Source organism: Pieris brassicae, chromosome 8, assembly GCF_905147105.1.
Source record: "Pieris brassicae chromosome 8, ilPieBrab1.1, whole genome shotgun sequence".
NCBI lineage: Eukaryota > Metazoa > Arthropoda > Insecta > Lepidoptera > Pieridae > Pieris > Pieris brassicae.
Window position 1 is genome coordinate 629,909 of NC_059672.1, and position 15,900 is coordinate 645,808.

The following is a 15,900-nucleotide window of genomic DNA, read 5'->3' on the forward strand; positions in this document are numbered from 1 at the left end:
TGAACTAAAGTAACAAACAATGGCGTGTGAATTTTCACATATGTGTAAATTATTTATAGTATTACCTTTGTTTATATTTTTGAGTAAGTAGATTTTAATTCAAAATATCCACTTTCGTTTTGAGCGATATATATATGGCATAAAATAATAGGAGGTGAATTTACTTCGTCAGTGAAAGTATTGCTGACTAATTGCATATTTTCAATGATTTGTAACGCTACGCTTTAGTGCCACTGTTTGTCGCATAACTTGTATATATTATGTGTTACATTATGTATTTTCCGGCATGCTTATATCGGTTTTTAATATAATCGATTTTTATACATTATATATATTTTATACATTATAATTGGGCAACTTCACTATTATCTATATTAATTCCCCAGTATGGCGGCTCAAACATGAAATCTATCTGATAGTTTTTAACGCCGGCTTTTTCTCTTGGCCTACAACCTTTGTCTTCTTTGTCGATGAGTAGCGATGTCTCCCTATACAAATTTAATGACGTGGAATTAGTGATAAGACACATGTATCTTATATTCTATAGTAAACATTTTATTTAAATCCTACAACTATAAATGTATATGAAAACTATTGTTATTCACAATTAACACTGGAAAAAACAATTATTTCTTGTTTATGTCTCGATTGATTCGAAAAATTAACCTTCGCTATAATTTTGAATATAGATTTTTTCATATTGAGTACTAAGACTATTTATTATGATATTTATATATTAATATGACGGTGTTACAAGATAACTAAGGTAAATAAGCACTGATGTGACCTTAAATACTACAATGGTATATGGATGGATGGATGGATGGTCTTTCTACAATACACACATATTTAATATTCTTACACAAAAACATATCTTCAAATATTTCTCAGTTTTTGTTAGGCCACGTCATTTTATCTTTGAATCCATTTAGTAAATTCATTTAAATATAGCAAGCGGCTGTTTGATTATTTTAACCGCTTTTGGCTGACAAACCGCCTTTTGCTTTGACTGTTTACACGACTACACTTCCACTGTTTCTTATACTGAGAGCTATTTGTTTTCAAGTTACTATTTGGCTCATAACTCACTGAAATGATCATTAACTAACAGGTACTGGACAATTATATACAGCATCTGTTTTACGGAGGAAGAGATTTTACCTTCTCCTTTGGCAAGAATATTTATAACGGAGTCAAAAAGTTCTAATGGTCGGAAACAAAATGGAAAAAATTAACGAAATAAAACACAATACAAATGCATCTCAATACTTTTAGAAATTTCACGAAGATACCTAAAGTAAGTGACGAGCAAAGCGTGAAATGTCATTTATAAACTGGTTAATATGTATTCAATATAATCAGTGTTTAAAGATCCTTAACATATTCTCGTACAATGTGCAAGCGAAGCTGCGACATACTATCACATCGTTTATCAGATATAAGTGATGTGGCTTATCAAAAGCGCACCTGACCTGGAGAATTTATTACACCAATAGGTATAAACTCTCTTACCAAATGTAATCCTGAACCAAACTTTGTTGTTCGCTCGGTACCCAATCGGTGCCCTCTCTGGTTAGTTTAGAATAAAAACACAAATATATGTTATTTCTATTCAGTTCAGGTAGATACTCAATAAACAAGTTCTATCAAACAAACGGTTTTGAACTAAAAAAGACAATTGTGATAAAAACTTCTAGTGAAAGTGAACTACAGCGCAAAGTTACACTTGTTTTAAGTTAACCGAAGCGTCTGATAACTGTCCGTGACCATGTCTGTGTTTAAATATAAAGTTTCAAAACATTTCGGCTTACCATTAGCCTTTTTAGTTTCTTCTGTCTTTTATTGCATTGTTTTTGCTTCTTCTACCTGCTTACTTGTTATAATTATTATATAATAAGCGGCTTATAGGTACTTTGGCTATTAAATGGTAAGTGTAAATACAATGAAAACGCAGATGAACAATTAGTTTTCTACTTTGTATTGATTATTAAAATACAAATTATTGGAAGTAGTTCCTTATATTAGTTGTTGTTGTTAGTTAAGTTAAATAATTCGTTATAGGTCCCGCTGAAAAATAGAAAATAATAGTAGTTTATACAAGTTCACAATAAAGACAATTTGTCAATTACGAATGCAGTAAAATCCTATAATTACAAATTAATATTGGAAAGGAAAATTAATAAATGTTATATGTACATTATTTTTTATTAATCTAGGACAAATAATCAGGACCCTGTGACTCAGGGTTTACCCAAGATAAACCAGTTAAAGTCAGCTTTCTTGTTACCAGTTATAATATGTAGAATTTACATTATAACTAATTACTGTAGATCTTTCTGAGTAAGTATTTTAGAAAAATAATAAATGTTTGTGTCAGTCTCATCTATTTATTCTTTATCGAAAATAAAATATGAAAAAAATCTCGCTTGTGTTATAGAACCTGAAGGTTAGAATGGATCTTATATCATCATGCTCTAAATACAAAGCATGCTAAGGAGGCCACAGACATTATTTATTTTTAAAAATAAATTACGATTGCAGGTTTTAATGATGGATTCGTTAGACGCAACATTGGCGAAATAAATCAAACAATAATTGTCTGCATGCCAATTTATCATTAAGTAGTATAGACGTGCGAAAGACGTGTGCTCTTTGATATATGGAATAAATGTTCAAGTGTGAAATTTAGCGACATCCAAAACTAAGTATAAACTACTAACCGAAAAATATGATCGAAATTTTGACCCCAATCCAGACAACGACTTTGATTTTCCTTTGGTAATTAAGTGGAAATAAACATCAAATATTCGAAATAACTTTCTATGTAGTTATTAATATTGTAACATTTACGATATGACAAAGAATAAATATCAGGAAGGTGTAGACTAAGAATTAACTACTTACTACTGTCTACTTTTTAAAATCGTTTCGAAATATTTCAACGGTTTTCGAATAGTTTCCATCGACAAATTTCATATGATAAGTAACATTATACACAGAACTACGAACGTTTCTGATTATTTTCACCTTTTACTTTGAAATTATGTTAAGGATCATTATAATAAGCAAAGATTAGATCAATGATTTGCAAAAACAAATGCTAACTCACGTATAGTAATAGCATTATAGTTTATAAAAAGTGAACCAATGTTAGTCGAGGTCAACAAGCTATATATAGAAGTTATAATAAGCTATAATATGACTAGTTTAGAATTAAATTTGGCAGACAGGCATTTTATAGAGATAAAAATCTGATTCTGGGATATAATAAAAGATTTATTTCTAACTGGGACTTGATTTTATTAAATATGTAATAGACAGACCTATGATATCACGTTTGTAGACATAAAACATTAATACACTTTGCTCTATTGTCCATAGTTTGCAACGTACGCGATAAAGGAATTTTTATTCATAATTTTTTCACAACTTAGATTACATTATTGATTTTTCATACGGATGTTTTTTTTTAATAGTTAATTGCCTATGTTCTTCAGTTGTTCCGAACTGTTCATATCGGTTGTATTTATGGAGCTTATTTAAGGCAAGCAAACTGACAATCAGATCTTTCTTATTTATAATATGAGTATATATAATATAAAAAGTTAGAATAATAATAATATTTTGTGTCAAATGATAATAAAACTTGAAAGACGGTTCTGCAGCTTAGATCTGATTTATCCAATATTATATATTCGAATATGTAAGACTTGTAAAAGTCATTGCTCCAATACAAATTGATCTCAATGACTGAAAGTATCAAAGTGCTCTTTGATACAAAATGATAAAAAAGGTGAATAAAAGAAATGTATCTACGTTTTTTATAAGATTAATGATTCTCAGGTGAAAGTGAGAGAAGAAAAAACTTCGATGCCTTCGAGAACTTACAGTAGCTTATAATCAAAAGCAACTTTTACCGAGTAATTTCAAATACTTAATTTTTTCAAAATAGTAATAATGTACTGTAATTTGGGCCTCAGTGAATGGTACCAAACCATTATCTGTCAATAAGCTTATGCTTAGGAACAAAAACTTATTACTACTTTGATAAATGGACTGTGTACACATGTATTAAAAAAATACTTTCACAAAATAACTTTTCAATTCGATCCAGTGGTTCCTGTTATAAGCGCGTCAAGGAAATAAACTCCTCAGCTAAAAATTTTATATTAAAAAAATCCCCAATAGATGTACAAATTTTGTAGATAAAATATCATAACTAAAGTAGGTGATTTATCATATTTTTTTTATTAAGGGCATTTTACGAATTTTTCTGCAACCAAAACTAAAACTATCAGACAGACGTTATATGTTTAATTCCACGTCATGTCCATCAACAGTTAATAACAACCTTCTCTTATTCCAACAAAATATACAGTACGTGTAATGTTAGAGTAATTTAATTTATTACGTTCATAAATATACAATTGGCTACATAGATGAATACGTGATAATTGAAAGTTAACTTTATATACAATTTATTATTCATTTCTGTCTTCTAGGTGTATTCACGCTGGGAAAGGTGTTGAACTTCTTCCCAGTGGGAGGCGAGAGGGAGTGTCAGGCAAGTGGGCATCACGTAGCTAGATCTGGTATCTGCTTGAACCCGTATGACTGCAGGCAGCGGGACGGGACCGCTTCTGGAGACTGTGCCCACGGGCTGGGAGTGTGTTGTGTTTGTGAGTATACTTAAGATTGATTAAGATTTGTAAATATAAAGTTTTCAATTTTGAAAACAGTTTCATTTTCTGTAGTTAAAAACAACTTTAGTCTCTGTTCACCATCGAACAGAAAACCTGATTATATAGTGAGATTATATAAAAACCAAATCTTGTATCGATTTTGTCTGGTATATTTTTACAATAACGAACCTTATTTTATTTCTAAAATTACTAGTACTTAAATATATCTCAAACGAGAATATTCAATAACAATAAAAATGTTTACATTTAAACTCGTACAAATTGATAAAATAAACAGACGAATTTCACAAGCAAACGCTTGAAAGTCACATAAGTTTTTCTCGTAGAATGTTTTAAAGAACTTTACTCCTGGTCTTAGAAGTCGTTTCAAGTTAGTCTAGCTTTAGGCGAAGTACTTTCGATCGCAATCGTCTATCGTTGTGGATAAGATACCGCAACTTTTCCAATCTATAAACAATTCAAGTTGTGGACTGGCGCTGGGCCAGAGATTTAGCGGTGGCGGATTTAGTTAGGTGTAAAAGAAGTGGTTAGAAGTTATAAAAGCGAACAGAGAAAGAAAGTCATGGATAGAGATGTTTGAAAAGTTGCAGGAAGCCTTTGAAGGGTTTCCGATCGCATTGAGCGAATTGAAGGAAGTTAGGATATTAGGATAACAAGAAAAAATGTGAATAACAAATCTCAACTGTTAATATTACAGAATGGGGTATATTACATTATTATTTTGTTAGGTGTAAGCAATTAACCAATTAACGTTTAGAGCCGAGGGCAACTGCTAAGTGCGGGAGGGTTATGTGGGTGCGTAACCCCAAAGCGCCAAGAACAAGGGCGGATGCGGTAACAGCAGAGCCTTATGCTCTTTCAGACATCTGACATGCGATATGACGGTTGCGTCCGCCACCCCATGGCCAATGTTTCCTTCACAGACAGGTCCATTCTCTTTTGTAGTAGGGAAGATGGAGTAAAGTGCTTACAGGGATGGATCATCATCATCCTTCTTTTCACCTAACCTTATAACTGAAAATATCCCATGCTCCATTGAAAGGGTTGCAGGGTTACTAAGTCCAAGTCAAAGTAGAGACAAACAAGTTCGCAGATTTGGTCTTCTAATATTAAAGATTAAATCTAGTATTAACCTTTTGAACTATGTATGAGAGAGAATAGAAACTAATGGGACGACGACAATCGCTTGTTTAGTGTCCGCTTACAGCCACTGGGACATTCTGAATGCAGAATAAATTCAACGAGAATAACGAACGGCGCACGCCCACTTTCTAGCCTTTGTTTCAGATATTTGAGGTTAATTTACGATTCGTTTGTGTATTGATTTGTTGTCTATTCTCTGGATTTAGAAATTAAGCATGGCAGTTGTCTTGTCCAACGGAAAATAAATTAAGCAGTAGTACTGTAAGCTATTTATTAAAATTCAAATCCTTAAATCAAAATGGAAAACAGGATATGTATATATTTATATATCCGCGTCGAAGGACCAAAATGTACTGGCTATACTTGTGAGGCGTAACTTTTATGATTTAGTTAATTGCTATGAAACGAATAAATGCAATATAATAGTTTAAGAGAGTGCATCTGGCTATACTCTAGGGGCGTAACTGCGACGATTTAGGAAAGCCTGATTGAACAAAATCTACAGGCTTGGCATATACACTACTACAAATCAGTCGTTAGCTAAACTGCCTTACATTGTATATGTCGATCAATCATTAATTATCAAATCAATGGATACCGAATATTGTAAAAACCATTTTAAACTAGGTAGTGATGAGTTTCTTGGCCATTCTTTTCCATGTGAAACTACACTAACTACTTCTGGAAGGGGAAACTAGGCATTATTTTGTAATTCTGACTTTCAAAAGTATCTTTTAATAGTCCTAAATGAAATGAATGATTTGACTTTGACTTCGATTAATGGTAGTTACGGTTACATTTAAATAGACGACTCTCAAAATTCAGTAGTAAAGTCGTTAAATGAAAAGTACGCCAATGAGTACTAGAAGAGGGTGAGAGATCAAAGAAATATTCCCTGACAAAGATCCCTTTTGATTACTAGTAGCTTGAACGGGCGTTGTATGGCTATTAGTTTATTTTTAATTATTTTGGAATTTAGATCGATTTGTAGAAAAATTTATGTATCGAATAGAATTGTCTATACGCCGAATGTACCTAAGGTTGGAAAATTTTAATGATAAAAAACTCATTCAAATTTATAGCTTAAGTATTGTGGAAATAAATTTGTAATCCACTTTAGGATTATTTTCTGGCTGGCTTAAAGTTAGCGACGCGGGTAAACAAGATGAAAAGCTTTTGGACTATCTTCTTGTGAATTAATTAGTCTTAACTATTTTACTAAATGCTTATACTTAGCCTTATCTAAGTGAATACTTTCACTATTATTGTTAGAAGCTCGCACCAGCACAATATAATGAATGGGTTTTTCTTTCTATAATATTTTTTTATTTCCTCAATATCACACATGCCGGCGACAAATAATTACACAGCTTTTGTGCCTACATACATCTAAGCTGACCTGACGTTTCAGCATTTATAAGTGTAAGTTTCCATAAACTTCAAATAGGTTATTTAAACTTTTTATATCTTGTGTTATTTGCAAGTAAAGATATAAAACGAAATATTTAATGTACTTCTTTTCTTTGACTGATCCAGAGGCCTGGACAGTATCTTGCTGTATCGCAAATTTATAATTGCTATTGTTAGAGAATAGTTTTTGGACATTAAGAGTTTATAATAAACGATCCTAACAAGCCATCTTTTTTATACATTTAAAAAAGACAAAGATGTACGGTTGTAGCAAAACCTACGATCGATGGTTACAATCACTGCGATGGCTGCCATGAAATGCTCTCATTAGGTTGTTCCGATCGCTACGCTAAACAACTCGACCTTTGCCAGGGCTTTCGCGGCAGTTTATGGTTAAATTTGTCGAGGACTTACCTTTAGCTTCAAAAGGAACTGTTCACCAACCTTCCTCCGCGACGCATTTTAGTCTTCTAGATAGTCATTAACTGTTTTTTTTATATATGTTTTGAATCTGTTTAAAGGCAGTTCTAAGTTTAAGTCATGTTAGATAACTTAAATTTCACGAAAATAAATGTTAAACTTAGTAATTAAACGAAATCACCCTAAATTTATTCAAGAAAGTGTTTTCTCAAAGGATAACCGCCAATCTTATCACAGAAACCCACAACCTCACTTTAATATTATTGCTCTGTGGTTACTATTAGGATTAGTTCGTCTCGGTATTAAATTTCACTGTAATTTCTGCTAATTGTGATTTGAAATATTATTCAGTATCTACATTTATAAAAAGTTATATAACTACTTTATAAACGAATAGTTTAAATTACCTTAGCTTTAAAAATATATTAAATTATTATAACCAATCATCCTTATCGATATAAAACAAATTTTACACATGGCTAGGTTAAGGTTTCATCGTTTAAACCGCGTAGATAAAGTATTTCATTTACTAAAGTGAATCTGGATACAGCTTAATGTGATCCCCATTTCAAGCTATACTAGAAGTACATAATAATATGTACTAACATACATATACATGTAGATGGCATATATTTTGTTTTTTTCAAACTTTAAATTAATGGTGATTCTTATCTCATATAGGAGGTAAGTGATAAGCCATATGTTTTTATTATATAACAGGGGGTAAACGGGCAGGAGGCTCACCTGATGTTAAGTGATACCGCCGCCCATGGACACTCTCAATGCCAGAGGGCTCGCTAGTGCGTTGCCTAAGTTGAATTAATTCGGAAATACTTCAGTGGGCAGCTGGTTCCACACAGTGGTGGTGCACCGCAAACACTACCTTAAAAATGCTTAGTTGACGGATGTGACAGACGGATTTCGTATTCTGTGTAGACTTGATGAAACAGCTGCAGGTATTAATCCGAACAACTCCTCTGAACACAAATCGCTCTTCGTTGAATATGGTCGAGCGGAATTAGCTGGTACTGGGGAGCTACCGTCCCGGAGCTGAGAACCGTTTGCAAGCCTTAGCCCGGAGTGAAGTACCGTCTTTACATAAAACAATCTATACATATATATTTACTACTTTTAAAATACGATCAGATAAAACAGAGAACAGAAAAAAAACATTTTTAAATAATCTGGCAGTGATAGTCTATTTCCGGCTATGCATCAATTTATGTTTTGTTATAATATATGCACTCTCAGCTGTACGGTATAGGAAATTTTCAGTAAGGAATGTGCATATTTAATTCCCAATAAACAACGAAATTAAACAGTAATTGCACAACTGGATGTAAAAAGATTCCACAAAAGTATGTGTAAATTAAAGTAAAACCAACTTAATAAATTAAAAATGGATTATCAGAAAACAATGTAATAACATTTCAATAAAACATGGCAGATTACGGCGTGATGACCTAACGGCGTACGCAATCAAGCGAGCCAATATTATCGCGAAAGGGAAATTCAATTATGCACCAATACGCAATATATCGTTCTCGATGACATTGCAACTGTACAATGTAGTGGCCATTTTACCAAATTTATAACGGTTTCCTATAAATAAATAAAACTAAGCGTAAGTGGTGGTTGTGTGAATATGTGTAAGGGTGTGTGAAAGAATTCAATTTTAAATCTGATTGTGGAGCCTTTCAAGCATGTCATTGCATATGCTGTGATAAATCAAGAATCTATTAAATAACTTCCATTTTATTCGAGTTTATATCAAAATTATATAGACATTTTTACTGATGCCATAAATATATATTGGCTAGCCATATTATTTTACAATTGTTTATATTTATAATACCTTATTATTCTGCGGTATAACAATTCAATAAATAAATTTGGTCGCAGCGTAATGATTAGCTTTCATCGATTAATGGACTATTAATTTTTAATTTTGCGTGTTTAAACATTAAATCAATAATAAATAACGTTTAAAAAGAACAAAAGCAAATGCTTCAGATCTTTACCGTAACCAAACGGAAACGATCTCTGAGTTAAACGTCTAAAATTGTCCGTTTCCTGCGCTTTCATTTGAGTGAGCACACATTATATCCACAAAGTAGAAAGTAAGAAATTTTTAGTCATAAAGACAATTATGGTCTCATATGAATAACAATTTAAATATTACAATTGTATAAATATACATAAACTCTATATTTAGGGCCTGTTTTCACAATGTCCGGATAAGTTATACATAAGTTACAAATAAGCTATTTATTACTTATTGGTAGGATAAACACGAGCGTTGCTTCACGACTGTCAGATAGTGTGACGTAAAGGCCATTATAAGTTATGAGTCCGATGACACGTGAAGTTTCTTATTCAGAACTTTTATCTTCCAAATAATTTATGTGTTCCATAGCTATTTGGTACTTCATCCATACATTGTTAAACAGTTGAGTGTTTTACGCTAATATCATTCAAGATTGGATTCGATGGGAAAATTGTTTCGATGACAAAAAGCTGTTTACTGAATTATGTCTGCCCTAATATTCATTAGATTTGAACTAATTGTTTTTAAAATACTTGTTAAGCATTCTGATCATAACGATCGATCTATTTTGGCAAACAAAAGACAACAATTAGAATATCCATAGCGCATCCAGCATCTTGGCACACCCCACGTACATACGTAGCCTCACTTTTACACTATCACACAAAACAACCAAATTAGGTATTAATTCGTTTAATTGTATTGAATAATTTTTATTTTTTAAATGGATTTTTTCCTTCTGTAATATTTGAACCTTTGATTTTATTATATATTCTATGTTGGCTATATGTTTAGTATAATTGTTTTTTATTTAATATAATATATAATTGTAGCAATACGAAATAAATAAATAAAAAGGTTTTTATTATTTGTAAGCATTTAAAAGCAATTAAAAAACAATTAAGAACATACAAGAAACGTAAATTTTACACCTGTCAACCCAACACTCTGTAAGCTTAGAATAAGGATTACCTCCGTATTTCGACTACGTATTTGCGTATTGTTCCCACGAGAATGTAAGTGCCTGCTCCCATTTCACCATGGCTTCTGGTGATGTTATGTGGAATATGGTGTGATGGTTGCAGCTCCTTACAAACGTTGTGTAATACAAAAAAATAACTTGGCGATTAAAAAGAGTGGCGGAGAGTTAATTGGCAGTTTTTCTCTTCCGTTCTGCGCTCTTGATTTGAGAACTGGCAGTAAATGTAAAATTAGAAGCATTTAATGTTTATTTTTTGACGTTCGTAACTGTACATTGTGTTACCTATATGAATAAATGATTTTTGACTTCGACTTTCATTCCTTAGAAGCCAAAATTCATTTAAATGACACTTAAGCTTCGTTATTAATATCTATAAGGCTAGAAATTAATTAGAACTATTCAATTTCAGTTGAGGTGACGTGTGGAGGTACGGTTCAAAACAATCTCACGTATTTCTCATCCCCGGGTTTCCCAGAACTTTGGTCTGGCGAGGAAGACTGCAAAATTGAGATCGAAAAGACACACGCCGGCATCATGCAGTTGAAAATTGATTTCATACATTTTACAATAGTATGTTATATTATTTACACTTGAGTAATTTTTTTAATAAAAATAGATTATATTTAAACCTTATAAATTGGTTATAGGGTCAGCCAAATAGACGGACAGGAGCATGTGATGAAGACGCTATGATTCTTGGTGAAGGAAGATCTAATTTGACTCTGTGTGGGCAGAATCATAAACAACATGGTGAGTGCATACATAAAAAAAATTATTTATTATTGCCAAATAATAAAACGGAATTTATTTCTGAAGTTATACTTCTTTTGGCGCGAGATTATGAGAGTTTACAAAAAAGTCGACACCCTGGTTAGAATAGTTAACGTTTAACATATAAAATTTCCATTTCTTTAATTATGTAGAAATATTTTTTTTGTTATATTTATTTAACTAGATAATGCGTTATAACAAAACTTTCAATGTTTTAAATACCTATTTTATTAGTGTCGTTTCTACAAACTTTTTGAAAAGATTTTTATCTTGTTACGCCAAAGAAGTATAACTTCTAACGCGTGTAAAACAAAGACTTAGTCGTAAGATTAAAAATAATGGCTGAAAGATAATTGCCGTCTATTCTACGCTCATAATTCGATAACTATTTGTAAATATTTAGAATAATTGATGTTTTTTAGAATTATATACTATGTTATCTTCTTTAAAATATATATTTTGACTTCTACTGTACAAAATTATATTTGCAGTCCCTTTTTTGATACTAGAATTGGTATTGTACGAATTCGCGTGGATTCAGGAACGTGGAATAAAATACATTATCAAAAAAAAAACGACAGGAAACGATTATGTCATGAAATTCGTTTTATAATTTATTCCGTAACTTAAAATATCTAAACAATTTTTTTATTTAAAGAATTTATATTATATGTGTTTTTATGAATTAATAATCAGTAATACACCAAATTTGGTATAGTAATAGAAGAAGGTGATATCTCTTCTTCTTTGTTTTTTTTGCGACTGAGGCGCAAACTAGCTGCTGTGGTCTCGGGCAGAATGACCAGAGCTGTAGAACAACTCTGCTCCTCAGCATAATGCTGAGCCAGGGCCAATTACAACCACAGCATACACGCATTAAACAATTAAACCTTTTACTTTAAAAAAATTGTGATCTCTCTATTATTATTATTTTTTTGATTATTGTTATTTTATGTTATGTGTTTCTGTGTGTATATTATGTATGTCTATATGTCTATATCAAGTTCTATACTTAACATAGTTTTCGTATACAAATCTCAAGCGTGATATACGTCATCTCGACTTGGGTAATAAACCCTATCTGATATAACTCTGGGATAACTTAGGATATGTTTCGGGTCACAGTTTTCATTTTATTTTCCTGTTCGTCACAATTTATAAATGTTGGTTTTATTATCAATAATAATTAGCAGAAACCTTTCATGTAACCCATGGAAACTGAGATATAATGTAAAGTATAATACAAATATAATATGAAATTCATTTTTAAAGTATAATATAAAAAGAAACATAGCATGCAGGCAGTTCATATAATACTTTTATTTTTGTACAGATTTTGATAAGTGTATGTAAGATTCAAAGTGTTACTTTCTTATGCCAAATCAAATACATTTTTGACTTCCGAGAGCTATACTTCGCCCTAGGTTTCGACTCTGAATTCAAGTGTCTAAAACATCGTATCGACATTAATCTTATTTTAAATTTATCATTATTCCTTTCCTAGTATACTATACCCTCTCAAGTGCGGTAGAAACTCGAGAGGATGGTGAACTTCCATCCACTCGGTCTACTCCCCTGTTCTTCAGGATGAGAGGTGGGGATCACCCTAGGCTGTGGTTGCTACGGATTGCTCAGATGCCTCTAGCGTACTCAGCTCCACATAATTGCTTGCAGTACCTCACGGATACCAATGGTAAGTTTCACTATAATAAATTGTTGCTTTAGAAAAGAAATGAAGCAAGACTTGACAGATCTATTGTTGTCTATATGTTTGAATCCTCAAGACTAGATTGTGATTTAAAGGATTATATACGGTCTTAAAAAGTCCCTACAAAAATTGATGTTTGATTGATGGTGTTGGCTGTGCTATTGAAATGACTTGTTATAAACATATGTGTTCAAACCACTACAACAATTACAATAAAATGATTAATTGGTAATTTATAGGTACAATACGATCATTTAATTTTGCATCAAACGGTCGTCATTTAGCAAATCAAGAGTACAGATCGTGTATTCGAAGAAATACTGGATTTTGTACCATTCGATACTCTCCTTGTGACAGTAGATCCTTTCGGATAGGACCGGGAGGCAATGGACCTGAAGATTTAATTGGTAATTTATTATTTTCACTTACGTATTTTACAAATACTATAAGATAACAAAAATCATATCAAGTTCATTAAAATTTCACGAGAGAATTGGAATGTAGAAGATATATATCTTTATGTCAGTCTATTGTATCGCTTCTTCACCGTCAAATATATTGATAAGTTTCTTTTAAAAAAAAACGATACAATCGAACGAAAGTTTCGTGGTCCTCGTAAGAGGTTGGGAGTTTTGTTTCTGAAATAACATTAATTTCAGCTGATCCAGTCCAAAATGACGATATGATACCAGCTAATGACCAAATCCAGGATGAAGAAGGGTCTGGAGCTGAACCTCAAATTGCAGAGGCCACAACACCAGCTCCTGGCTTAATGAATAGGGTAATCTATTACATAAATTATTTTAGTTGTCATTATTAATTTTGACACTATTCATTGTAATGAAGATAATTCATTGTTTGAGAAAAAAAAACACATAATCCAGTTTGGTACTGATCTATATGTTAAACGAATGCAAACATATGGAATTTTTATCATTTCTTTTGCAAATAATCGTAACCATAGTTTTAATTTATTTATACTTACTTATCCAAAAAAATATCAATATTTATTGTCCAATACTAAATAACCTAAAATTTACATTGCTTTAGTTCCATTTTCCGATTTTAATAAAAATTCTTACTTTTTACTATATATTATAAATAACTAAATACTAAGCCCACCAGACTAAAACTGTAGAACCCATTTGGCTTTATGGATTGAAATACTTAGGTTTATGGATTACTACTCAAATTTTAAATAATTTATTATATATACCATCGCAATCGAATAATAATAAAGGTGGTCCTAGGCTGTTCCCTTATGAAACCCCTGTAGTTAGACTAACAATTAATGTATAGATATGGAGTTATATCTGGCCTTCTTGGATATGGGGGCAGAGTCGAACCTGGCACTGGTCTCCATACATCCAGAACTACGGAGACGAGGTTTTCCCGTATTATGGCTATGGCAACTATGGCAAAGGCCTTAGCGGGTACGGAAGACAAAAATGCGGGGACCGAGTTACAATACCTTGTGAAAACGAGTATTTTGTTTCGGTAAGTTTATTATCATACTTTATTCCAGTTTCTATTTTAACCGTATCTATATTTATAATTATAAGGGTTTTTTTTATGATAACTGGACTTAAATTATTACGATTAAGAATTAAAGTTTTGATATCATAAGTTTACCCCAGTTTCTTATAATATTGAAATTGTATATTATATTTCAAACTTTCTTCAGTATTCTTTTTAATTTTGCTTGAGGCATTTGTATTTTATTGGGATTTAGACTTGGGATTTGAACGAACTTCAATATTCCTTACGATAAAATAGGTTTCTGGCTACTTTTGAACATGGGATATCTCTTCTTTTTAGAGTTCAGTATTCAGTCCGGGAGTGTGTGACCCCCACCACTGTGGGAGCAATTTCTGTCCCGGGATGCGTTTTGAGGATTGCCATGTCGAATCTTCAATATCCCCTTTTGCAGTATCCATGCATTTTGGACCTCCTACAGTTAAAGAGAATCCAGAAGATAATATAGGAATGTGTCTACGATATAAACAAATTCCATGCAATTGATAGTTTGGCAGAACTTGATCCAAAGATGTTGGTCTAGGAACAATTTATTTGATACCTCCCATGCAATCATTTTAGATTATCAAACTATTTATTTTAATTTAATAAATTAACAGCGTTAGGAGCTCTACATACATTTTGTATTTAAGTTTACATTGTTAATATTTTATGTATTGTGTGGAATGTATCGAATCTATATTCAAGAGATTTATAAGACTTTTCAATATTAAGTATGTACTGGTTGTAAATCATTGGATGAGCATGTAAATAAAATATATTTTTTAATGTTTATGTACAGATATTAAGTAAATTATTTACACATTTATTCTTTTATTTCCTCTATCTATACTTCCTTGATTTGATAGAAGTCTTCCACAGCGGTATCGACTCCAGGTTTGGGTCTTAAAAGTACGACAAAGCAATCACTAAAAATTAGTGTCCATAGGCTGCGATGACTAACCTTTTTGGGCGTCCCGTAGACTTATTTCCTACCATATTAATACATCGTGTTAATTAGCATTTTACTTCACATCGGCTATAGACACTTTAAGAATTCGTTTCAATGAGTCGTAATAATCCAGTGGCGATACTATTTTATATGGGTACACTGACACTATTTGCACATTTTTATGTTGACAAGTATACAACATAATTATCTATTAAGTAGGCAGTACTTACGTAATAAAGTTTTCCAGTT

At 31.8% G+C, this 15,900-nt stretch overlaps 1 protein-coding gene across 1 annotated transcript in view; it reads left to right on the forward strand.

The window, feature by feature from the left end:
* The window catches only part of LOC123713375, a 28,728-nt gene extending 13,300 nt beyond the window's left edge, over positions 1-15,428 (forward strand). The window contains exons 2-9 of the mRNA XM_045667000.1: positions 4,503-4,679; positions 11,115-11,275; positions 11,353-11,455; positions 12,981-13,169; positions 13,424-13,591; positions 13,844-13,965; positions 14,484-14,681; positions 15,003-15,428. Of these exons, the coding sequence (XP_045522956.1) occupies positions 4,503-4,679; positions 11,115-11,275; positions 11,353-11,455; positions 12,981-13,169; positions 13,424-13,591; positions 13,844-13,965; positions 14,484-14,681; positions 15,003-15,206 (1,322 nt within the window). The 3' untranslated portion in view covers positions 15,207-15,428. The remainder of the gene's footprint in view (positions 1-4,502; positions 4,680-11,114; positions 11,276-11,352; positions 11,456-12,980; positions 13,170-13,423; positions 13,592-13,843; positions 13,966-14,483; positions 14,682-15,002) is intronic.
* The last annotated feature ends 472 nt before the right edge of the window (positions 15,429-15,900 follow it).